General features: G+C 47.3%; 1 protein-coding gene across 1 annotated transcript in view; it reads right to left on the reverse strand.

The window, feature by feature from the left end:
* The window catches only part of MOV10L1 (Mov10 like RNA helicase 1), an 83291-nt gene extending 58138 nt beyond the window's left edge, over window positions 1–25153 (reverse strand). Inside the window, exons 1-9 of the mRNA XM_087448708.1 lie at window positions 24974–25153; window positions 19667–19829; window positions 11619–11731; window positions 10787–10974; window positions 7424–7567; window positions 6918–7162; window positions 6266–6392; window positions 5066–5260; window positions 1994–2108 (exon numbers count right to left, since the gene is read on the reverse strand). Of these exons, the coding sequence (XP_087304834.1) occupies window positions 1994–2108; window positions 5066–5260; window positions 6266–6392; window positions 6918–7162; window positions 7424–7567; window positions 10787–10974; window positions 11619–11731; window positions 19667–19829; window positions 24974–25099 (1416 nt within the window). The 5' untranslated portion in view covers window positions 25100–25153. The remainder of the gene's footprint in view (window positions 1–1993; window positions 2109–5065; window positions 5261–6265; window positions 6393–6917; window positions 7163–7423; window positions 7568–10786; window positions 10975–11618; window positions 11732–19666; window positions 19830–24973) is intronic.
* Window positions 25154–27058: the final 1905 nt, after the last annotated feature.

Genomic DNA, 27058 nt, shown 5'->3' on the forward strand with positions numbered 1-27058 from the left:
AACCCCTTACCCAGTGAGCACTTTCCCCCTTCCCTCCTTCCTGCAGACCCTGGCAACCGCCAACCCGCACTCTGCCTCTATGGACATTTCACGTGAGTGGAATCCCACAACATGTGACTGTGTGTCTGTCTTCTCTCACTCAGCACCCACAGGCGAGCTGAGAAACAAGGTGGGATATATTCACATGACGAAGTCACTGTCTTCATCGTGGTGATGCTGTATACATGTGTCAAAACTCTGATCCAAGTGTGCACCTGAAATCGATGCAGTTCACTGGACGTCAACTGTGCCTCACTAAAGCTGACGCAAGTGCAGCACCTCGTGGGTTATTACCGAGATGACACAAAGGCAGACGTACTCCGGACTCTTAAACCACACAGTAGTTTTTTATGATTAATGCCATCAACATTATTATTACTGCTGAACAGGAACATGCTTCCTTCTGGTAACTACCACATTCATGAGGAAGGTCCCTTCCAGCAGGCAGGCAAGCGTTAAACGAAAGCTGTGGATGCACAGGCTTAACATGATGTTCACAGAAGCTGCATCTGCACCAGCATCAATTACTTGGCCTTAGAGCTCTTCCCTAACTTATTTTTAAGGCTAGTTTGCTGCCATGGCCTTAGTTCAGGTCCTAAAATCATTACGACTGTTGCACCGACTTCCTAACAGGTTTCCCTGCTTTGATTTTGCAGCCCGCCCCCCCGCTCCACCCTCTATACCCTGGTCCTTCCCAGGTGGTCCTGCCAACACCTAGGCAATGCAGAGCTGCCCACGCCCTTCTCTGTGCCTTGGCATGTCACTCCGCAGTAAGCTGTATGCTCCCCCCGCTTCAAGAATGCCAGCAAGTCCCCCTGGGGAGGGGGTATCTCCTGCCTGTGCCTACCACACAGTGTGGCATTGAGGGAGCTTCTATCACCCACCCTACCAAGGGGCCCAGAGCTCCACAGACAGGAAGGGCTCCATCGTTTCCACAGCCGGGCGAGCTCCTCCGGCTCAAGGACAACCACTCCACAGCGCAAGACCCTCCCCCACCAGCTTCCTCCCAAACCTTCTCTCCTCTCTGCACAACTCCCCACCTCTCCTCTCTACAGGCTCATGCCCTCAGCCCATAAACAGGCTTGAGACTTGTTCATCCTTGACAAAAGCTCTGACGAACCCATGCCTCCTTTCGGTCACTGTCCACTCTCTTCCCTCCTTTTTACTGGACGCCGCACATGCCCAGGCCCCACTTTGTTCAACTGCTCCTCAGCCAAAGGACCCCGAAACCCTATGGAAGATGCCTGCTGGAGATGGGGCAGCACTCTCCCCTCTAACTGCCAAATGGAGCAGCCTTTTCTTCCCCTGGACTTCGCTTAGATGTGCACACATGTGTGTGCTGACCTCTCTCAGTGCCACCCCTGCCCCTGCCCTTGCGCCTCCTCCCCGCCAGTGGTCCCACCCTTCTCCTGGCTTCAGCCACCACCTGGAAGAGCGGGTAGGCTCAGACAAGGCCTCCTCCAAAGAGCCACAAGAGAGGATGTGCCTCGCAAAGGCAGCAGCTGCGTCAGGCCTGGTGGTGAGCCTGGCACCCTCGCCTTCTCCCAAGCACTTGCCTGTGCAGCTAGAGGTCTTTCCACAGACGTCCTGTCTCTTCTCGGTTCCTCCTCTCAGAGGAAGCTCCTATCTATTTTTAGTTGCTGAGCGTTTTAACGTGAAAGGACAGCTGTTAGGAAGCTAGGCCCCCAGTTCTAGCAGACAGAGGCATCCCACCCTTGTGTCCCCAGCCCCCGAAAGCCCCAGTGCACGAGTCAGTAAGGCCCTGAGGATGTCACCTCCTGGGACATTACTCACACGTCATCTCCAAAGGAATACAGCCATTGCAATTGCCAGCTCCCTGTGGTAAAGACAGCCAGGATGAGGTCTGAACCTGTGAAGGGGTCACCCTGATCCTGTCAGAAAACAACCCCAGGGTGGTGAAGGGTCCATATTTCACATCAGACCCTCTGCCTACCTCTGCAAGCAACGGCTGAAAGGTCAGTATGTCAATTTTTTGTTCCACACATTTTTTAAGTCTATCTGGTATTGGATAGTGTGGAAGAAAACTTGGAAGTTGTCGTCTTGAGTTCCTTAAAAAAGAAATTCACAAGTTAAGAGCAATTCTTAGTCATGCAGGCGTTTTATACTTAGACACCCTGTCCTACTTTAGAAGACTAAAGTTCATTTAGTCACCAAAAATACTGATGTATGAACTGTTGGCTCAAGTCAGTAGTTTGCAAGCTTTTACTTTAGCTTTGGGATCCTTTCTCCCAACAAGCTCCCACAGGGTCCTCCCATCTCCAATAAGAGAGGAGAGCAGAGCTGCTTTCCCTGAGACAGGAGAATAGGTCCCCAAAGCCCAGGAACCTCTTGGAACCAGTGAGTTTGAAAAAAAACTGTTTTTAATCTTCCAAATAGTGCAACTCTTCCTGCTATATTTTTAGTAACGACGTGAATATTAGAAACTATGCCCCTACTACTGTGGAAAAACACGTTTGGTAAAGGCTGCTCTGTCTGGGTCCTGCCTTCCTATTTTTCAGCCTGTAATGTCTCTGGGGAAATTCGGTTTCACTCTCAAGCTCCTGCCTTTCCCTAGAAAGGGCTGTTAGCAGGAGTGAACACAATTCCCCCACCAGAATTCGGACTTGCCGTGGGCAAGTCCAAAACAACAACAGAAATGACAGGAAAGGAAAAAGTTGGGAGAAGAGAATCCAGGAAAGAGCAGAGACGTTCAAGTGTCAGAGTGAGGTAGAGTACACCCTCCATTCCGAGTCTGTCCCTGACTTCAGTGGAGAGAGGCGTCAGGCACTGCCGACCAGTGTCACTCCCGTCTAACGTGTGGCTCTAAGTTTGCATCTGAGTGGAGAGGAGAGAAGTGTATTGCCCAGTCTCCTTGGTCCACTAACGGTCACCTGACGTGTGGGCTCCTTTAGCTCAGCTCGAAACAAGAGGGCTGATGAGAGAGAAGCTCTGTGACAGAAATGCTCTGGGAAACCCCAGGGCCACCACCAGTAGCACCAGGTAGGCCATCCTCCCCGCTGGGAAACAGGGACATCTTCTCCCTGCAGATTTGCAGCAAGAGCTGGATGAGAGTGCACACAGATGTGGAGTGTATGTGGAAAGCAGAGGGCATTCAACATATGACAGCAAAGTATTAATTACTAACAGGAAGACTACACACACGTTCAGGTAAGTGGCCTAAACAGCCCATCTTATTCCCACACGGCCTCAAAAGACATGCTGAGTTAACAGAACATGTCTGCCCACAGCTTAGGATGGCTGGAAACTCAGCTGAGAAGGTCCTGGCACAAAGAGGGTCCTCAGCAGACTGGCTAAGTGAACACATGAACACAATGTTCTGGGAAAGGAGCAAAGACAGAGCAGGACAGGCAGGATGTATTGGAAGCCCTGCTGGACAAGTGGGGAGCAAGCAGGTGTAGACCCTGGGTTCCAAGGGTGCCCAAGCCAACCAGGACAGGCACTTTGGGTCACTAACTTGACGACAGGAAGCAAATGTCTCTTGTTTTAGAGACAACCCCGTACAGTGACAATGCATTAATATTCAAAGGTAAATAGCTAACAGGGGATTAAAATACTTGTGGTTTTTGGTCTATTTCACTTCTCAAGTTAAGCCAAATTATAACCAGAAAGTCGCTCAGTATTCCGTTAAATAACAACTGGGGGTTCTTAACAGCTCTTGTAATTAAAACCCAGCCATCTGGGACTCTCCACTCCCCACAGGCCACGGTAACTTCCAGCTCCCGTGTTGTAGGTTCCATGCCCAGAGTACGCCCCTTTACATGACCAACGACTGTTACTACTTATTGATCACTATCGACTGCTCTGTGCCAGAAATGGCACACTTTACATACCTTATCTCATTTAATCCTCACAACCCCATGAGGGAGGGACTATCACTTTACAAGTGAGACTAAGGCTTTATTAATACTCACTTTACAAATGAGAAAGGTTAAGAAACTGGCCCAAGGTCACACAGCTTCCTGGTGGCAGTGCTGGGAGTCAAACAACGGTCTAACTCCAGAGGTCAACAGCCAAAATACACTCCTCTCTGCTAACAGATCTTTTTCCTTCAGTTTGCAAATTCATAGAAGTCTATAATACCTTATCTTAAATTGTTACTGGCAAGATGTGATTTGAAATTCAGGATTTTCCAATACTGGAAAAGCAGTACCTATCGCCCCAGGGCTTGTGGGCAGCACCTGAGCTAAACTCATCAGTGACTGCAGCTGAGGGGTGAGCATTCACGTCACACAGGAAAAGTCATCAAATACCCTCACATTCCTATAGGTCAGATTTTTTTGGCACTAAACTCAACAAACAAACAAACAAACAAACAAAAACTGCTTTTCAGAGCTTTTGAGTTTCATAACTACAGATGAGAAAATGTGAACCTGCAGCACTTTCTTGAAGCTACACCCCAACTAAAGTCTGAGTGGTCCCCAAGTCCCTCAGCCACATGTCACTAGCAGATTACATGTTGTTTTTTCTTAAATTCATTCTTCAAAGGTGCCACATCTTCAAATGGGCTTCAAGTAGCCAAGCAACCTGGCTGCCCCAAACACAAGCCACGCTCAGGTGCTGTGAACAGCTCACAATGCCACGTCAGCCACACCTCACTGACACCATGCTGACCCGTGCCTCTGGGTGCCCATGTGGGACAGGAGATGTCTCCGGGGACGGGCTGGGCTGTCAGGAACATGAGAGGTGGCAGGAGCCAAGGGCAAGGATCAAATCGCACCTGCTCTGAGAAAGTCACCCTGAGAGGCGCTGGGAAGGAGTGAGGGCCTGGGGGCGTCATAGCCCCCCACCCTGTCCTCACATTGCTGACTGCCGCCTCTGGGCTCTCCTCAGAGTAACGTAAGAGTTGTGTGAAAACACACCCCTTGCCCCAAGCATAGTGATGACAGGCAGCTCGCAACCCAGCTGCACCCCCTTTATCCTGTCTGCCCGCCTCTCTTGAACACTCGTGTCTCACACGCCGAGCATGCACTCTGGGTCACACTCTCGTCCTCTCTACGCACAGTACCTTTTCTGTGTGGTCACCACAACTGTTGTTCTGGTGGAAGCTAATGCTTGGGAACTTTTAGACTTTCTCCATGAAAACGGTTCTCGGACAGCTATTAGCGACTCCTCCCCACTTACGACATTCACTTCAAGGACTCGCCCGATTATGAAACTAGAGAAGCAAAGCAGAAGGAGCTCCTTGCAGCGGCCGGAATTCCTTGCAAAAACAATACGTGACTTAGTTTTAGTCATAAATAAGACAGGCAGATTCCACGTAATTTCCCCTTGTACACTTAAGGAAAGTCACAGAGTTACCAACCACAGCCATCCCTAGTTTTTAATAATTCTTTTTACAGAGAAAAGATTTTCTAAAATAAGCAATGTAATATTTTCCTGATATAAAACCAAGCCCTTGAAGTACTCTTTTCTGTAATTCTCAAACTTGGGAATAAGAAGAACATCTTCAGTGTTCTCAGGTTTAAATCAGAATTGTGTAAGGTGACCAGAAATACACTGTCTTTGACTTTGCCGCCTGCCCTGTCTCCTGCTGCTGCTGTCACTGAAGTTGCCCTGCGCTCACCGTGCCTCTTAACCTGTTTCATTACAGTGCCTGCACCACATACCACTGACAGCAGGGCTGCTGTTTGCTTATCTGTCACCCATGGTTCGATGTCGGTGGGCCCGGAGCGAGGTGGTGATTTAATCAGATTCGCATTTTTAAAAAGATTCAGAATTAGCAAATGCAGATGACTGATGCGAGAGGGAAGGTGGCCTGCAGCCAAAATGCTCAGCTGACAGGTGACATGACCAGTGGGCCAGGCTGGGGAGTTCTGGACACAGGGAAGGAGATGGGAAGAGGAAAAGGACCCATGAGGGCTCAGGTGGCCAACCAGGTGCAGCCAGCTGCGGAAGTGAGCCTGCTAGCTGCCTGGGGGGAGGTGGAGGGAGCACGAGGGAAGGCGTGTGGAGGAGCAGCCAAGAGGCTTAGAGTGGGATGCTTCCAACAGGGTGTGGGCAGCTTGTCAGGCTTAAGGTAGCCATCACCTCAGGTGAGTGCAAGTCCTTTTCTCCACCAATACTTTTTCTTACCATTTTGTCCCAGCAAAGCAGTTACGAATGCTTTTTATAACACTCTACCCAGAAATACCATATATGAGCCCTAAAAAGACAAATGTACAAATGCCCCCAAAGGAAACTCACTCCAAATTCTTCAGCCACCTACTTTGCATCACATACGATCACAACCAGGGTTCTGCCACCTGGAGGGATGAGCCCGCCAGCTTCTGTCACCTGCCTCCTTGATAAACTCTCTTCTTCTCCTCCATTTTCTCCTTTACAGGAACAGTCATCTGATAGATGAAATTTAGATCCATAATTAGACCAAAAGGCAAACTGTTTTTGATGGCAGTAGTATGCTAGTGGAAGGGAATGCTCACACACACACTCACACAGGCACGCACACAAAAACAATGGCCAAAGCATCAAACAGTGCACACTGCAGTAAAAAAGGAAGGGGCGAGAAATAAGAAGGGTCCATGTCACTGGGAGAAGAGTCACTACACCTCGGCCATAGCTGGAAGACGCCCTGGCAGGCTTTCCCGATTTAGAAATACTTGATGGAAACGGCAGGTCTAAAGCCCTTCTGGGTATCTGTGAAGCTATTTTTGTCCCTCTCCCTAGCCTCGAAACATCAGAGAAGGGTCTAGAACCAAAGAGCTCGCGGCGTAAATTGCCACAGTGGCTGCAGTGTTCTGGCCACTCCTCCTCTGCTTAGGACCCCTCAAGTGGCAGCTGCACCATCACCCAGACCTGACTGGGCTCACAGGTGGCGAGGCCCTGGTGTCCGAGTTAACGCAGCAACGGCTGACATCTACCTGGAGAGGCTTCTCTGCTGTTCACCAAACTGCTCTCCACCGTCTGACAGGTATTGTTTTTTCTGTAGCTATCTGATGAGTTAATATTTTCATCTGAAAAATTCTTCTCCTTCTCAGGAACAGAAACAAGAGATACCACCGGGCACATCTGGGCTTTATCCAGCATTTGAAATCTGAATTGTTTCGCTTTATCCCAGCCAGCCAGTTTGCAGCTGACTAAGTTTTGAGGAACATCTCCTTTATTCCTGGAAAAAGAGAATTAGCCTTGAATACAGACAGGATTTCTAAAGCTAAAACGTTCAGTTACCATAAAACGTACAGTTCAATCTAACTAGTGAATGGCGATCTCAAATACCTTTATGAATATAAGTACAAAGGATACTTTGGGATACAAAATTTTGAAAAGATTTTCATAAAGGAAAAAATAAATGGGCAAAGTTGGTTCTACAGAAACTCTCAAATCACAGTTTAAAATCCATTAACATAATTTTAAGTGGCAAACTTACTCTATCCAGATCACCATATTTTTACTTCCTCCTTCTTTTAGAGTTCCAAAATTTGTCATCCTCGTGACTTCAATATCACCTTTGTTTTTCAATAAAAGGGCTCCACAGCACTCATCGGCAGCCTCTTCACCGGCAGAGGACTCTCTAGAGAAAGCACCCACAGAACAGCGTCACTGCGGCAGGGGTGCATCCCGAAGCACCACCCTTTCACCTGCCACTCTCCTTCCAGATGCCACCAGCTGCAGCACAAGCTGCTACACAAGGGATAAAAGGTCAACCCCAAAGAGGTGACCATGAAACTACACAGAGTTTCTACAACACTTAGGGTTTCGGAGAAGGACAGCAAATCATCTTGAAGAAGAGAATGACAAATCCAGTACAATCTGGAGAAGAGGAGGTGACAGAGTGGTGACATCTCAAAGGAGCTCCTGATTCTGAGAATACAACACGAACCCGTTTCCACCAGAAGCAGCGTGTTCCAGGGATGCGGGGGGAGGGAGCTCCCCTCCCCTCGTCACCAGGGGAAAGAGGTGTTCAGTCTCCTCTTCAGGTGCCTCTGGCTGCCTCCAGGCCGGCCCCTCCAGGCTGCCGGGAGGGAGGGGAGGCAACTTGGGGCTTTGCTTACCAGAGACCAAGGTAAGCTTTCATTTGGAAAAAGTTTTGTTGCTTCAAAGTATTTGAAAACAATTAAATGAGTTCATCTCTTCTGAAAATGAGACGATTTTACCCTCCCCTCAGAATGGACCCATTTATGTCCCTTTATTTAGCGAAGCACAGGCCTTCTTCTCATGGCTCACCCACGGTGCTCCTTCTGGAGGTAAATCTGGTGTCACGCCCTCCCCTGAGCCAGCCTGCAGCTCCTCCACATTTCTGGCCCCTGTCCACAACTCAGTGACTTTCTCAACCACACCAGTGACCCCTTCTCAGCCAGCTCCTGCTCCTTCCAAACTCGCCTCCCCTCCCACCTCCCATTCTCTTCCTTTCTCTCCTCCTCCACGGGGGCCCACACAACAGCCGCCACTCACTCCCCTCCAACGCCTCTCAGAGCTCCCTTAATCCTGCCTCTGCCCTCACCCCAGACCTGGGCAGGCCGTGGGAGCAGCAGCGGAAGCAGAGTCTCAGTTTCCGCAGACAGCTGACCACATCTGCTAAGAGATGGGGTTCAGGAATCTGAAAAAAGAAGGAAGTCAACTGCCTCGGGGAAGTGGATGGGGAAGACGCCGGAAGCCTGGGTCTGGAGGAGAGCAGCTCCACTTTGCGTACATTATTGGCGCCGTCTTTCGGACATTCGAGTAGGCGGCCAGACAGTGGGTCTGAGAGAAGGGCAGTGGCCCCCACACAGGGGGCTAAAGCTGTGGAGTCTGGACCAGCTGCTGTGGAGACCGGCACACACAGAGCAGGCTCCCTCTTGCTGACCTAGCTGCCTCACTCGTGTCAGGACGCCTGAGTGGGGATGAAGCACATAAACTCTGAGGGCAGAAATGGGGGTCTTCTTTGTCCAAAGCTGTACTCCTGTGGCTACAACAGTGTTTGGCACGCAGATAGCATTCACTGAGTGATCTGCTGGAAGGATGGACGGGATGGGATGTTCGTCTTCATTACAAACTCAGGAAACAAGAACTGACTGCTCACTAACTCACCCCTAAACCCTCATTCTGACGAAGGGGTTATGAGGGAATTCTGAGTTCACAGGAGTTGGGGCTGGCTCACAGTCAGTGTCCAATAACAAAGGAGAGAATACTTCCCTTGCTACATGAGGCAGACAAGGGAGAAGCCTCGGGAAGTGTATCCCGGCTTAGAGTCACCCCTCCCCAAGGATAAGCAGCACCATCTCCCCACTGGACCGGCTGCCCTGACTCACATCCGCACAGGGGCCGGAGTCCACTGCAGCCCAGGGGCCACTTGAGGAGGCTCCTCAGGAGCTGACCACCCACAGCCAGGGAGCCCACTGGTCATGCCCCCATACACTCCATTCAACAGACACCGGTCCACACCACTGTGAGCCACCACCACTCTGGAAAACACCATAAACGAGTAAGTCGTAGAATATGTTGAAAGGTAAGTGCTGGTAAAAACAAAACAGACTGGGCAACAAGGATCAAGAACTGGAGCAAATTCTGTCATTCAATGACCACACTGGCCCTGAGGCCTAAGATGGCAACTACTTTCTCTGTGATGTCAGGGGCCGGTATGGCCGCCATCCCACAACCCTCCACGCTCACAATCAGGAGCCCAGCTAACTGCAGAGTCTTTTTCAAGTCTTTCTGGCCTGAAGGGAAGAGCCAGGGAGTGCTTCCTGAAAGTGGGCCCAAGTGACTCCACCCCTAATGTGGGAAGGGGCCTCCGGCTTCGGCTTCGGCTTTGGCCCCAGGGTTTCAGGTTGCCAACCCCCAGTAAGATCCCAGACCTGGCAGGAACCTGACAGCCCTATTCAGATACAGGCAGGAGCTGCTCCACTTCTGAGGTAGATGCTGAGCCCGCGCAATGGGGCTGAAACAACTCCTGTGCCTCCTGGGGTGGTGAGAGGGTGTGGGCGACATGTCTCGCTTCACTGTCCCACAGAAAGGCCTGAGTCATTCTCCAAAAGGGAAGCAGGGCCCAGGAGGCAGAGCTCACTGTATCCTTTCCCCCAACCTCCACCCCTCACATGCTGCCCCAGCCTGGAGCTAGGTAGTCTGTCCTGTTGAACCTTGGCTACTTGTCGTAAAGCAAGGGGAGCAGACAGAACCTCACACATCCCGCCCGCAGTTCAGACACCGAGACAGAGCCAGGTGCTCCATATGCAGCAGGAAACAGACACAAACTGATTCCCGCACAGAGCTTCCTTCCAGTGAGGAGAGTAGGTGATCAACAGAGTAATTAAGGGACCGTACAGAAAGCTCGCTGGAGACAAGCTCTAAAGAGGAAAAGCAGGCAGAGGGGGAACGGGAGGCAGGCAGGGCTGCCGTTTACACTGAGAGCTCAGGAAAGGCCCATCCTGCCATATAAACACGCATGGGGTGGTGGTGGGGTCACCGGGGCTCAGAAGGAAGAACACAGACACAGGAAACTCAATAACTTTAAGAATCTACCATGTCCAAAGTGTTCTAAAAAATGCCAACGTGTGAAAGAAGAACAAAAGATTAAAAAAAATCCACCAAAATATGAAAATCACCAATATAAGATTAAGGATTAAGAAGGAATCTTTAACCTGCCCTTCAATCAACCACAAAGACCGCTCAAAACCCTCCAGAAGGTACTCTCTTTCTTACCACCCAGCTCAGGATTTGGACAGTCTATTATTTTGGCTTATTAAAGTAACTCTCAAACTACACTTAAATCGGGCCTTTCCGGTCCCAGAGAAGCAAGCTGTGTCCTCATTACCGCCTTTTCACTGGGGTCATACAGAGGGCTCTCCAGATGTAGCATGACTGGCTGCTCTCCACCACCACGGCGCTGACCAGGTCATATCTTCGAGGCACGTATCCTTCTGGAAGTTTCAGAGAGTCCAAGGTGAAAAAGATACTGTCGTCTATCACCCCATTCCTTCCACAGAGGCTAGAAATGCAGACCTGCAAGCACAGCCATGTTTAAACACGCACCATACAAGGGGTCCACCTCTCTGAACCAGCCCAACCCAGATGACCCCCAGAAACACCTGCTGAGCTGTGTGGCAACACCTCACTGCGCCCCACTACAGACACTTAAAACTGAATCTTGGGGGAATGGGGACCCTGCTGTCAGAGGAGAAGCAATGCCCTGAAGATTACACTATGGGTAGGGACTGAGCCAAGGCTGGGACAGCAACGATAGCTGGAGTGAGAGGGTGTGAGGTGTCCGGTGGTCCCTTCCCTGCTTCTCCGACTCGCCCAGCGCACACCTCCACCTCCACCTTGTGCAAACTCAATTCCCTCCTCAGTTCCAGGCTCCACTCCCTGAACCACGCCAGCTTTTACAAGCAAGCTCAAATCCTACATCCCACTCCACTCCCTCCCGACAATTAGAACATTTTAACACTTTCACGTAAACTACATAACTTACAACTTAATTATGCGAGGACACCAGGCTGGTCTCTAGTGACCTCCTTACGGAAACACAGCATTCTCAGTAAGAGAACAGGCTCCTCTTTGGCCCAGACTCAAGCTTATTCATCTAGACTTCCTAACGTACCCAGGAGAATACAGGAACCCAGGGATGTATGAGGGTCAGCACCTACCCTGTCCACACGCTTGTACCTCAGCGGCTTCACGGAGATGGCCTCGCTGCTCCACGTGCCCGGCCGCATCCAGTACTCAGCCTCCACCCAGTCTCCCTTGCAGGGCCGGAAACCTCCAAGGCAGGGGAAACCACATGCGTTACTCGGTAACGTTAACACCGAAGTGTACAATTCACTCTGAAGTTATGATACGCTGAAGGCATTTCTGCTCTATCTGAGACACATGTGAACAGTTAAGAAAAGGTGCTCTCGGGCCTGCCCCGTGGCTTAGCGGTTAAGTGCGCGCACTCCGCTACTGGCGGCCCAGGTTCGGATCCCAGGCGCGCACTGACACACCGCTTCTCTGGCCATGCTGAGGCCGCATCCCACATACAGCAAGTAGAAGGATGTGCAACTATGACATACAACTATCTACTGGGGTTTTGGGGAAAAAAAACAGGAGGAGGATTGGCAATAGATGTTAGCTCAGAGCCAGTCTTCTTCAGCAAAAAAAAAAAAAAAAAGAGGAGGATTAGCATGGATGTTAGCTCAGGACTGATCGTCCTCACAAAAAAAAAGAAAAGGTGTTCTCTGTTCCTGTTAGAAATGAGTTTATCACCCTTAATTCTCTTCTAGAGGTACTCTGGTTGAATGGAGCAGCGCATGCTCCAGACCAACCTTCTTTCCCCAGCCTTGCAGGGCAAGGGCAGGGAACCTGCAACCAGGGTGGTCATACACCTGGTCTGCGCAGAGTCTCAGAATCCCACCTGGTTTCAAATGTTTCCCGTATTTTTGGTTAAAAAAACAAACATTATTAACAACTGCAACAAAATAGGCTGAATGACAGACCTCTGTCTTATACCTCCAGCTTCCAGATGTGGGTGCATGCGTGGTGGACAGTGTCACTAACCTGGGGGCACTTCTCTCTCTGCCACCTCTTCCAGACACAGTGTGAGTACCTCTCCCTGTCAGGGACACACAGGGTGCTCGATGACACAAGGAAGTGCACTCAGACCTGAGGGCTAGGCAGCTTAGGTGGGGGAGCACTCAGTGCTCCCGCCAGCCCCCTGGTGTGCCAGACTGCTGTGCTGTCGCCTGTGCCATGGCCTACAGGATGCAAGGGGCTGTTGGACTGCCACTGGCTGGGAAATTGCTGGTTGAGTAACACGAAGTGGCTGAGCTGTCCTGACACAAAACAGGGAGAGAGTAACCTGAACAGGTTTGCTACGGTGCATCGTATAAAGCTACTACTTATAACTTTTTTGTTATTTTGCAATAAACACTTTTGGCAACAATAAGCTCAAAAAACAAAAGCGCATAACTGCATACTGAGTTTGTTTCTCAAGAAAACTGGTGATGGACACATAGCCCAAACATCTGCTGACATCTACTATTCAATGCAGGGGCCATGGTAACACCACTGGTGGTTTGAAACCAGAAGAGAGAAACCTACTGAAGCATCAGCTTCAAGGTCAGCTGGTGTTTTAAGACGACAGTGCCCAGAAACACAATTTAACAAGCTATAGAAAGACATTTATATGTAGTTTTTTTTTTTAAAAAAAAAAGACTTCATTTATCAAATAATTGTTTGACATAACTTTCCTAATTTTTTATTCCAAATTTTCCTAGACACACATGAAAAGTGAAGTAACAGCTATTAATGTTAGTTGTACAAACAGTTACTTTAAAGAGAAAAACAGTGAAACAAATCCAAATAAGAGTTTGAGTTTTTCCTATCAGAATCATGGAATCAAAGTAAAGATTCTGGAAGATCATTCTGTTGAAGGAGAAATAACCTAACATTATTGTGAATGCTACTGTAAATTCAATTTAAGAACCCAACACTGGAGATAAAATGGTTTTTACAATGACAACATGCATATAAGTTCTGATGGAATAAAGCACCATAATAAAAATAACACCCCATCACACTGAGAAACCTGTGGGGCAGGAACGTCCTTGAAACTGACTTCGGCGCACACACCCGACTGCCTCTGCCTGCACTCTGCTGTCCCACCAGCTGGAACACAAGCTGCAGCCATCAGAGTCGAGAGCATCTACAGACACGTAGAGGGAACCAGAGTACAAAACCACTGGGGCCTGGCAGCCCTTGTTCTCTCTGCTGCCCCACCTTCTAAATTTTACACACATTTGAACCTCTGAAGAAGCACTTTGTAAAACAACCCTACAACGGTGAGACCGCTAAATTTTGGTTATATTTTGTTCAAAATCAGTTGGAAATCTTTAATCAAAGTATTCGTTAAATGTGGAGCCCAAAATTTCCAGCTTTTGAAGCCTTTGTGAATTGCAGTTATTGAAAATACAGCTTGTAAACAGAAAGACAGTGACAGTGATCTCCACAAAAGCAACGGAGGAAAGCAGCATGAGACCCCAGGAGCCCACGTGGCGTACACGGTTTAATGCTGAAATCCTACGATTGGACCTGACACTATTCTGACTCGCGTTAAGTCTGTCAATGAAGCCCTTACTTTTAATTGGATAAACTGTATTTCATAATGGAATGAGTGAAACTGACAAGGCCTACAAATTTACAGCATCCATATTTGGAGTAACATTCAAAAAAATCACAGAGACAACTTATTTGACAAGTTTCAGTTTACGAAAATATTTGAATACCTTTGTACTCATATATGCAAAAAAGCAGTACCTGTGAAGACCCTTGGGCTGAAATGGTTATACATTTCAATAGAAAAATCCCAGACTTGTGAATATCTTACATTTAGCAGAATTTGCTCTGGGCTTATTAATATTTCCTCAATTAAAAATATTACAGCCTAGAGGGAGACCCAGTCAAAGGTGTCTACAATTTCAAATTCATCAACCATAAGATGCAGTTTTGAAGAAGACTCCCGCCCATTGTTTGGAAAAATGAAATTAAGATCATATTGAAAAGTGTACATTCTTCAGAACAATACCAGGAACATGGTATTAAGGATGCTAAGAAATTAAAGTATGTCAATATGTACTGACAATATGTACTGACAATACTACTACTTCAAAGGTCCACCAAGATAATAAAGTCAATCTGTTAGTCTATATACAAATATTTCAAAAATGACTTAATTTTACTTAGTTTTAACACCCCTTTTCACTTCTCAACTGTGCACCAGTTTGCACACTAAATTATCTGGTCATCCCGGCTATGGCTCTGGCCATGGGAGAGGAACAAAGCCACCATCAGGGCATGAGGCGGGGACACCGAGCCCAAACTCGCTCCCCTCCCTCTCACCAATCTGCTGGTGCTTTCCATGGGCTAATCCCAAACAGAAGCTAGAGGGCAAGGCCAGGGTCCATACAGCGCAGGCCCGGGGGCAGAGTGGGGTGGATCTGGAAAGGCACCAGAGACTGTCCAGTTGTGCAGGACAAAGAGCTCTGGCCTTGGAAGAGCTGGTGTTGGAGGCCTGTGATGCTACCCAGAAAGGAGGAAGCAGGTGTTGGGCAGAGGCTTTCAGAGCGACAATCTGAGGACCTCAGGGATGTGGGCAGATGAAAACAGGTCCCTGGAGTTGTCACCGACTAGGTGCCTCGAGCAACTCAAAGGTGGGTTTGGAAGCAATTAACTGTTTTCCAAGTTGTTTCTTTTCCTTTTGTATGTTAAGAAGATATAACCACCAGCCATCCTGAAACTGACCAAGGCTCACCACAAGAGCTATGCCCATGACCTTTGCCTTATTTATTTTTTATTGATGTTTCAATAGTTTATAACATTGTGAAATTTTGGGTTGTACATTGTTGTTTGTCCATCACCATATATACGTCTCCCTTCACCCCTTGTGCCCACCCCCCCACCCCCATTGCCCCTGGTAACCACAATACAGTTTTCTCTGTCCATAAGCTGGTTTCTATTCCACGAGTGAGATCATACAGTGTTTGTCTTTCTCTTTCTGGCTTACTTCACTTAACATAATACCCTCCAGACCCATCCATGTTGTTGCAAATGGGATGATTTTGTCTTTTTTATGGCTGAGTAGTATTCCATTGTGTGTATATGTGTGTGTGTGTATATATATACACACCACATCTTCTTGATCCAATCATCAGTCGAGGGACACTGAGGTTGCTTCCATGTCTTGGCTATAATGAATAATGCTGCAATGAACATAGGGGTGCACAAGCCTCTTTGGATTGTTGATTTCAGGTTCGTTGGATAGATTCCCAGTAGTGGGATAGCTGGATCATAAGGTATTTCTATTTTTAATTTTTTGAGGAATCTCCATACTGTTTTCCATAGAGGCTGCACCAGTTTGCATTCCCACTAGCTGTGTATGAGGGTTCCTGTTTCTCCACATGCTCTCCAACATTTGTTGTTTTTTGTCTTGGTGGTTATAGCCATTCTAACGGGCGTGAGGTGGTATCTTAGTGTTGTTTTGATTTGCATTTCCCTGATGATTAGTGATGTTGAACATCTTTTCATGTGCCTATTGGCCATCTGTATATCTTCTTTGGAGAAGTGTCTGTTCATTTCCTCTGCCCATTTTTTGATCGGGTTGTTTGTTTTTTTGTTGTTCAGTTGTGTGAATTCTTTATATACTATGAAGATTAACCCCTTGTCAGATATATGTTTTGCAAATATTTTCTCCCAGCTGGTGGGCTGTCTGTTCATCTTGATTCTGGGTTCGTTTGTCTTGTAGAAGCTCTTTAATCTGATAAAGTCCCACTTGCTTATTTTTTCTTTAGTTTCCCTACACTGGGTAGGCATGTCAGCTGAAAAGATTCCTTTATGACCAACGTCAAATAGTGTGTTGCCTATATTTTCTTCTATGAGTTTTAGAGTTTCAGGTCTCACCTTTAGGTCTTCGATCCATTTTGAGTTAATTTTTGTGAATGCCTTTGCCTTATTTTTAATGCAAAGATCTCTCCAGGAGGAGCTCAGGCCTCATTATGTGGAAGCATGTTCTCCAACTGAGCCTGTGCAAGTGAATACCTGCCTCTCCCTTCTGAATATTCATTCCCCAACCAAATAAAAGTTTCTGCTTCCCTTTGTCCAGAGAAGCCATGACTTTGGAAATGATTCCTCATGGCCTCCTATTTGCTGCAAACACACTTTACTTTGTGAGACAACTTCCACTGGTGTAGTCTTTAACTCACCAGGAGGCAAGCCCACTTGGTTCGGTAACAGAGTGGGTGCACTGGTCACTAAAGAGGCATCCTGACACAGGGCAGGGCCCCCTGGACTAAGTGTGGCGTTGGGTTCTTTGCCCCAGTGGAAGGTCTCAGGAAGAATCCGTGGGACTTCCTCTTCATCTCACAAGTGGGTGCACAAACCAGTTTAATGTGAAAATAAAGATATACCTTGACTGTGACCCAGGCTGAGAGCTTAGGCCACACTGGATACACAGGACATGCATGTGCTAGGGGTTGTCCAGCACTTACCCTGGAAATAAAGAGGAAAGAAGCAGACTGCCGCACACACAGACTTCAGACCCCATTCCTTAGACCTGTGGTTCCTACCCAGGGCCATTCTGCCCTGCCAGGGGCACCGTGGCAGTGTCTGTAGACATTCTAGGTTGTCACAACTGTGGGGTGGGAGTGAGGGTGGCTACTAGCATCTAGTGGGTAGAGGCCAGAGATGCTGCTAAACATCCTACAATTCACAGGGCAGCCCCCATGACAGAGAGCAACTCAGCCTCAAATGTCACAGTGCTGAGCATGGGAATGCCTACCTAAGGTTGAACATCCAATTCCATTTAGGCGCCTTGGTCAAATCGGTTAAGGGTGCATTGGATATTCACGTGTAAAACAGCTTGAGTCCTGCTACTGATATTAAGAATGCCCACGAGTGCTACCTGTGGGCCTAAATCTCAAATATCTCATCCACAGAACTGGACTGATGGCCACCACCGTCTCTGCAGTCCAAGTTCAAGGGGACCTGGTGATCCTGAGATCTCACCTCCCACCTTCACACTCTTCAGTATTCACAGGCACATGCTTTTCCCTAGAGACACCCCTTCCTGAAACAGTCAGCACTTGCTCACCTCCCATGCTGCAAGTACACCGTTCATCTCTGGCGCCCGACTGAGCCAGAACCTCACCAAGGTTACCTGGGAGGGTTGTGGTTACGGCAAATTCTGTGCTTCACCCGGACCCTCCTCCTAGAGCCCTCGGCCTGCTGTGCACTTAAAGAGGCTGGGCTGCACCCCGTACTAGAGGAAACCCAAGCCTGTCCACCCCCGTCCTACCACACCTTGTGTAGTTCCTGCAGAGCAGAAGACACTGTGTGCGCCTGCCCTTCCCCCTGTTAGAGCGAGTTCTACAGAACAGTGCCTGGCCGGCAGTGAGGCACTCCAACATCTGTTGAATGAATATCAAGAAGGAAACAGTACATTCTGACTCTCTCTCAAGTAAATGAAAAATTTAGCTTAGTTCTTCCTTTTCTCACCTTCACATCAGAGGCTAGCAAGGCAGCCTGCTGCCTGTGTTTGCAGACAAAGTCTGACGGAGACTCAGCCACGCCCTTTCACTCAGGCACCCTCTTTGGCTGTGTCACACTGCTTCTGTCCCAGAGACCATGCCCTTTTCAGAAGAGGTCTGCTGATCTTGGTTTTCGAGGCCCATTATTACCTTTTCTCACACTGTATTTTCTCTTTCAAGAATGTTCTCTCTACTACGATGGTCAGGTTCTGCGATTATGTTAACAGCAGCTGTTCAGATATCGCTGAGCCTGACTCTCAGCTGAGAGGACTTGACCATGCTAGGAAATCCCTCCACCTGTGCTTCAGGCACCAGTCCTCAGGGTGAGCCTTCTCTTCTGTACCTCCCCACAATATCCACAGCATGAACCATGTTCCAGTCTGGGAGTGACTGCCTGTTGGCATGGTTACAGGGACCTAGGGATTGCCTTTGGAACTGAACAATTGAGGATCAATTTTTCCAGAATTCAAAGTTTCTCTGACAGAACATCAACTTTAAATAGCCTGTTTAAATCCCAGATAGCCGCCTGTCAATGTCATTCTGGGGACTCCTGGGGTTAGCAATCAAGGTCAGACCCCAGGCTTTCACATCCAAGAAAGGCAGAGCAGCAAGATGCCCGGTGGACTGGGCTAATCGCCCTCCTGCACCTGGGCTGCCTAGCAGCCAAGGTGGAAAAGAATTTCTGCTCCTGGTCCTCTCTCAACATGCAGCCCAGCCTGGTGTGTGGCTAGAATTCAGCTCAGAAAGCACCTCCCCACTCAATTTTTCCAATTGCTGCCTGATTACCAAGTATGTGCAGGTCTGTTTCTCTCAGGAGGAAGAGCAAGGTCTCACTCATCTTGGTCACTCATTGCCTAGGTCCCTACCCACCAACGTAGACAGCAAGCACACAATAAATAGTTGTTGAATGAAACTCAATAAATGGCACTGACAAATTATTTCTTTAGGCATAAAAACAAAATCTTAGATCAGCTGGAAACAAATGCAATTAAATGGATATATACTTTTGGAAAGGTACAAGGTTATCCCCAAGTCCTATTTTAAAACATTTGAAGTACTTTATTTTTTTTTTATTATTTTTTTTTTTTTAAAGATTTTATTTATTTATTTTTCCCCCCAAAGCCCCAGTAGATAGTTGCGTGTCATAGCTGCACATCCTTCTAGTTGCTGTATGTGGGACGCGGCCTCAGCATGGCCGGAGAAGCAGCGCGCCGGTGCGAGCCCGGGATCCGAACCCGGGTCACCAGCAGTGGAGCGCGCTCACTTAACCACCAAGCCACGGGGCCGGCCCTGAAGTACTTTAAAAGCAAGAGTACTTCTATATATCTGTAACACTGTTGACTTAGATCACTAACAATAATTATGTGAAAGGAACAATTACCCAGAAATTAGTGACTGCATTCAACAAGTGAACACAAAACAAATGACAGCACGTTTGCCCAACACTACAGAGCCTCTGCTTGGAGCCAGCACCTGGAGAAGGCGTTCTGGTCCCAAAGCTTTCTCCACAAAGCATGCCCAAACCTGACCTTCAATGTGACCTGTGACCTGGCCTGTGACCATCTCAGATCTACTCACACAAAACGAAAAACACACAAAGCCTAATTTAAATGTGAAGTAGAAACTGTCTAGCCTACCTTCACAAACACTCTCCATAGAGAAGTACGTGGTCTGATTGATGTAGCCAGCCCCTTCCGTCAAGGAGGTCACGCAGCCAATCAGCACTCGGGGGCTGGAGCCTGACAGCCCTCGGCTGGAGTTTCTGCTGTCGTCTTCCCATTTATCAGAGACAGCGTCCACCTGCAAGACAGACAAACTGCTGTCTGAACCATAATAAGAGGATGACAAGAAAAGCAAACTACAGGCCAGTACCCCTTACGAATACAGATGCAAAAATCCTCAACAAAATACTAGCAAACCAAGTTCAGCAGTGTATTAAAAGGATTATACATCATGACCAAGGGGGGTTTATCCCAGAATGCAAAGGTGGTTCAACACATGAAAATCAATCACTATAATACACCACATTGGTAGAAGGAAGGAAAAAACACAACCATCTCAGTTGATGCAGAAAAAGCATTTGACAAAACTCAACACCCTTTCACAATAGAAATGCTCAGTCAACTAGACTAGAAGGGAACCTCCTCACATGATAAAGGCCATGTATGAAAAACCCACAGCTGACATCATGCTCAATGGTGAAAGACAAAGCTTTTTCCCGAAGAGCAGGAACAAGGCAAGGATGCCTCTTTTTGCCACTTCTGTTCAAAATAGTACTGGAAGTCCCAGCCAGAGCAATTAGGCGAGAAAACAAAATAAAAGGTATTCAAATTGGAAAGGAAGTAGAATGACCTCTGTCTGCAGATGGGCACGATCTTACACGCAGAAACCACTAAACATTCCATAAATATTTGTTAGAGCTGGGGCTGGCCCAGTGGCATAGTGGTTGGGTTTGCGTGCTCCGCTTCAGTGGCCTGGGGTTTGCAGGTTCAGATCCCGGGCACAGATCTATGTACCGCTCATAGGCCACACTGTGGTGGCATCCCACATACAAAATAGAGGAAGATGGGCACAGATGTTAGCTCAAGGCTAATCTTCCTCAGCAAAAAGAGGAGGACTGGCAGTGGATGTTAAGTCAGAGCCAGTCTTCCTCACAAAAAAACTGTTCGAGTTAATAAAGGAGTTAAACAAAGCTGCAGCATACAAATCAACATACAAAAATCAGTTCTACTTCTATACACTTGCAATGAACAATCCAAAAAAGGAAATTCAGAAAAAAATCCCACTTACAGTAGCATCAAAAAGAATGAAACACTTAGGAATAAATTTAACTAAGGAGGTGGAAGACTTGTATGCTGAAAACTACAAAATGTGGCTGAAAGAAGTTAAAGACAATAAACGGAAAGACATCTGTGTTCATGAATTGGAAGACTTAATACTGTTAAGATGTCAATACTGTCCAAAGTGATTTACAGATTCAACACAATCCCCCTCAAAATCCCAATTACGTGTTTTGCAGAAATAGGAAAATCCATCCTAAAATTCAAATGGAATCTCAAGGGACCCTGAATAACCAAAAAAATCTTCAAAAAGAACAAAGTTAGAAAAATTACACTTCTTGATTTCACAACTTACTACAAAGCTCCAGTAATCGAAAGAGCGTGGTACCGGCATAAAGACAGATGTAAGACCAATGAGACAGAATACAGAGCCCAGAAATAAACCCTCATATATATGGTCAATTGATTTTCAACACAGGTGCCAAGACCATTCAATGGGGAAAGGGTTTTCCCCATTGTGCAGTCTTCTCAAAAAATGGTGGTGGGAAAACTGGATATCAACACGCAAAAGAAGGAAGTCAAACCCTTACCAACACCATATTCAAAAATTAACTCAAAATGGATCAAAGACTTAAATTTAAGAGCTAGAATTATAAAACTCTTAGAAAAAAGCATAGGTGAAAATCTTCATGATCTTGGATTAGTCAATGATTTTGTGTGTATGTGTCTGTGTGTGAGGAAGATCAGCCCTGAGCTAACATCCATCGCCAGTCCTCCTCCTTTTGCTGAGGAAGACCGGCCTTGGGCTAACATCCGTGCTCATCTTCCTCTACTTTATATGGGACGCCACCACAGCACGGCTTGATAAGCAGTGCATGGGTCCATGCCCAGGATCCGAACTTGCCAACCCAGGGCTGCTGAAGCAGAGTGCACAAACTTAACCACTATGCCACCAGGCTGTCCCCAGTCAACGACTTTTTAAGTGTGACATTAAAAGCACAGGTAACTAAAGAAAGGATAAACTGGACTTCATCAAAATTTAAAACTTCTCTGCATCAAAGGATACTATCAAGAAAAAGTAAAAAGGCAATTCACAGAATGGGAGGAAAATATTTGTAAATCATATATCTGATTAAGAGATTCATATCCAGAATATATAAAGAACTTCTATAACTCAATAAAAAAAAAAGATCCCAATTAAAAAATGGGCAAAGAACTTGAACAGACATTTCTCCAAAGAAGATATATAAACGACCTATAAACACATGAAAAGATGCTCAACTTCATTAATTATTATAGAAATGTAAATCAAAACCACAATAAGATACCACTTCACATCCACTAGGATGGCTAGTGTCAATAAAACGAAAAATAACTGGTGCTGGTGGGGATATAGAGAAACTGGAATCCTTGTGCATTGCTGCTGGGAATGTAGCCACTATGGAAAAATTTGGCAGTTCCTCAAAAAGCTAAACATAGAATAATCATATGACCCCACAATTCCACTCCAAAGTATATACCCAAAAGAACTGAAAACAGGGACTCAAAAAGATACTCATTCATAGCAGCATTATTCACAACAGCCAAAAGACAGAAACAACTCGTGTCCATCAACAAATGAGTGGAGAACAAAATGTAGTGAATACATACAACGGAATGTTATTCAGCCATAGAAAGGAATGAAGTTCTGATACATGTTACGTGGATAAACTTTGAAAATATTATGCTAGGTCCAGTAAGACACACAAGCACAAGTAGCATATAATTCCCTTATATGAGATGCCAAGGAGAGTCAAATTCACAGAGACAGAAAGCAGAACAGCGAACTACTGTTTAACGGGTAACAGAGTTTGTATTTTGGATGATGAAAAAGTTTTGAAAATAGATAGTGGTGATGGGTGCACAACAATGTGAATGTACTTAATGCCACTTAATTGTACACTTAAAAATGGTTAAAATGGTAAATTTTATGTTGTATATTTTACCACCACCACCACCACAACATGCACAGAAATACAGAGGGCAGTGTAAACGAGCCGAGTGCATCTCTCTCGTGATGGAGGTCGTAAACGCTATCTAGTGTCGGTAAATGGAGCAGGGGTGAGCACACTGCACAAGTGATTCAAGCATCTACCAGAGGAGCTGAAAGCAGAAACCAAGGCAGGCACCAGGCCTGAGGAACACAGGTGCAGGTGGAGGGCATGGAGAGGGCCTACTTTCCATTCTGCAGCATCCTAGGCCAGAGAAATCTAAAAGGACTCTCTGTGACAACAGAAATATTTTATGTTTGTGCTGCCCAATTTGGTAACTGCAAGCTACAGTTAGTATTTGAAATGTGGCTAGTGAAACCGAAGAATTTTAAATTTTATTTACTTTTAATAAATTTAAATAGCCACAAATGGCTGGTAGCTACCACACAGAACAATGCAATTCCGGAATTTGATTTTTATTTGTATTATTTTTAAAATTTGATGAAAGATGATATTAAGCCATCTTAATATTATGCCATCTTAATGGCATTACTAACTGTAATAGTAATAAGGTATATCTCGACCATTTTAAAAAGTAGTTGAGCTTAATAAGTTTGCAAACTACCAAATTACATAACAAAAATCAATAGCTTTCTTATATAGGAAGAAAAAGATTAATTTGAAAATACAAAGTAAAACTATATGATAATGGAATGAAAACATTAAAATTCTTGGAAATAAACTTAACAAGAAATTTGCAGAACCTAAATGAAGAAAACAATTATTACACTGTGGAAAGAACATAAAGGAAGGCTTAAATAAAGGGACAGACATAATTGGTGGCTGGAGGAAACTTGATATGATCCACATGTCACTGAGCCTAAATGGATCCACCAACTCTGCTGTCCAAAGCGAGTCTAAGCCGGGGAGAGAAACAACAGAAGGACTCGAAGTTTCGTCCAGAAGGAGTGGAGAGCCCATAGAATTCACCCACAAGAAGAGTAGGAGGGAAACCTGCCTACCATCACAGACGCAACTGTGCCACCAAGGCCCACGCGCCGGCATCAGGACCGACAGGGTCCAGACAGGTTCCCATGTGCATGGGGTGCCGGTGCACGATAAAGGGACCTCCTCTACCAGTCGTCCCTCCTCAGCGGGACAACTCGCTAGCTCCTGGGAAAGGAATGTCTGGTTCCTTCTTTCAGTCTGTACACCAAATAAATTCCAGGAAGATTAACAATTTAAATGTGAATAAACAAAATTTCAGAGGAAAACTTGAGTGCATATTTGTAATAGGAAGTGGAATAAGCCTCTCCAAGGATTCTTACGGAACTCAAAAGCCACATGGAAAAAAGAGACACGTTTAACCACATAAAATAAAACCTCAGAAAACAAAGCCAAAAGACGATCTTGGCAGAAATTTTGCAACTTTCCTATAATAATTTTCCTTAAAAAGTTCTAATTTCCCCAATATAGAAACTTAAAAAGTTGAACAACAAAAATAAATGGACTAAGGACACAAAAATAATTCATAGAAAAAAATGTGAATAATTAATCTACTTTAAGGCTTAAGTGCAAGTCAAAATTATGAGATCACTTTTCCCTTATTACATTGACAAAGATTTCAAAAATTAATAATATCCACATCCTTGCCAACACTGGGTAACAGGCAGTCTCTCATCCTGTTCCTGAAAATATAAATTAGTATGATGTTATCTGAGAATAATTTGATGGTAATCATTAAAATGTTAATGTGCATACCCTTTGAATAACAATTCTACTTCCAAGAATTTATAGTACAAAAATACTATTTTTAAATGAAAAAAGTTGCTGAATAATAGGGTTCAGTAATTACCTTTGCTAATTGGATAACAAAAGGTCCAATGATTATCATTTTTAACAATATTTTTTTAAATGATCAGAAGAATAGACATAGAAATGTTAAGTGTTCTTCTCCATGGCATAAAATTATAGGCAAGCTTTACTTTATGAATTATAAATTTCTATGACATTTGAATGATTTACAATGACCACCACTGATGTTTTAAAACAGAAACTTTTATAACAAAAGCACCCCTGCACAGGTACATTCCACTCTCTCTCGCCAAGTTATCTGAGAGGTTAACTAAGCAGGAGGACAGCAGTGGGAAGCCCCGTGGTGAAGAGAGACTTCCCAAATGAACTCAGGCCTTACCCTGATGGCTTTCAATCCATTCGACACTTTATTTTCTTCCACAACTGCAATAACTTCCTGTCCAACATTCAGAAGCACGTTGCTAGTCACAACCTCATTGGAAAAGTAGATCAAATCATTGATCATGCCATAATCACTGCAGTACCTTGTCACAACTCCCTGGACGGTTTTCAACTTGGTGTCACCTGAGATGGGCAAACAAAGAGGTTATGTTGACCCCAATGAAGCCCAGAGAGAGGTTGACTACAGGAGCATCCATCGGGGTAGGAGCCATACAGCTGGAGAACACTCCAGGGGAGTGGAGCATTCAGAAAGTAGGGTTTGTGAGGCAGACTGCCCAGCTTCCCCTAAGGGGCACAGGTGGTGGACTCGGTGGGGAGAGCTCTGACTCCAGAGCCAGACTGCCTGGGTATGAATCCCAGCTCCTCTACTGCCGTTTGTGTAACTCTGAGCTAGGTCTTTGGCCACTCTGTACCTGTTCTCATCTGTAAGATGGAGAGACAGCCACTACCGAGAGAGCTGTCTGAGGGTTATGTGACAGAACGCGTGCAATGCACAGACCTCCACGTGGCTGGCGCAGGCAAGGGTGCAGGTGTAAACTGTTGTTAGCTTCAGAGCAGCATCTAGGGAGTCCTTACTATGGGTTATCACTACCATCATCTTTCATCATTGATGATGACAGTGTCTGGCTGTCAGGAGATTCTGTATTGTCTCACCAAAGAGGCACTAGAACAGATCCCGGGCTTGGGGAGTCAGTCTAGCCTGGGAACAAGGCATGTCCTCACCCTCTCAGTGACCCTCCCCACTACTGCCCGAGAACCCTGCTCCGGCTAGCGTTCTCTGAGTCCTCCCTGCACCGTCTGCTGGACCTCAGACACACGAGGAACCCGGGGTGCTCAGGTCCCGCACTGCCCAGAAGCTTCCTGACGCATGGATCCGGAGCTCAGGCTGTGCTGAAAGCCCGTACTTTACAGAGGAGACCCAGATCGGTGCAGCGACGCGCTGGGAACCAAGTCGGTTACATGAGCATCAGCAACCCTGCACACAGAGGGCCTTCAGCACGAAACTCCAATTCGGACGCTTCTGGCTTCTCTCGTGGAGATTCCATCTTTTGCGAGGTCAGAGAAAGGAACTAGAGAGTCAGTACTCTGCATTCAATTCTCACATAGGAGGAGGAGCTGAGAGAAAACGCAGGAACCTTGGGGGAAGCGACCGAGCAAGGTGAGGGCCAGAGTCAGAAGAGCCCCGGACGTGAGGAGGACGGGGTGGAGGAGGGAGCAGCGGCTTGCACGGGGCTCTCCAGGGACTGAGACAGCGGGGCGGCCTTCTCCAGTCTCCTGAGCCCACAGTGCAGGGACACTGGCGGCGTCCTGCCCCCCACACCAGACAGCGCGGACACCGCAGGAGCGGCCCAGAGGGAGGGAGACCCACGGCCCCAACCGCGCACAACCCGCTGGGTCGTCGGGAGGGCGGGGGGACGGTCACGGAAGAGCCGCGCCTGCCTTCCGGGGTGGAACCCCCAAAGACGTTCACGGGACGCTCGCGCGCCAAGAACAGCCGTTTCACTGCAACCCACGCGAGCGCGACCCCAGGACGGCACCACGGCCCGGACAGCCCGGTGGACGCCCGCACGGCCGGCGTCGCCCTCAAGCCCCGCAGCAGCGCGCGGGGCCCCAGGTCCCCCCCCCCCCCACAGACACACAGGTGGCGGCGCGGGGACCCGCCCACCCCACGAGGCACCTTCCGCGAGCTCGGGCCCCGGGGGCCCGGTCTCCTCCCTCGGCCTGTCCGCCCTCCTCCAGAAGAAGGCCACCAGGCTGGCCGCGAGGCGAAGCATTGCCGAGGCTCCGGCCTCAGCACCAGCGCCGCTCCGCCGCCCTCCGCCAATGGGTCGTCGTGCCCGCACCTGCGCCTGTGCCCCGTCGAGCTTGGCCAATGGGGTCGTCACGCCCGCGCCTGCGCCTGTGCCCCGTCGAGCTTGGCCAATGGGGTCGTCACGCCCGCGCCTGCGCCTGTGCCCCGTCGAGCTTGGCCAATGGGGTTGCCGCGCGCGCGCTGGGACCGTTGGCAGTCAGTGGTTGGCCA

Source organism: Ceratotherium simum, chromosome 25 (genome assembly GCF_057802395.1).
Source record: "Ceratotherium simum simum isolate JZ-2026a chromosome 25, ASM5780239v1, whole genome shotgun sequence".
Lineage (NCBI taxonomy): Eukaryota > Metazoa > Chordata > Mammalia > Perissodactyla > Rhinocerotidae > Ceratotherium > Ceratotherium simum.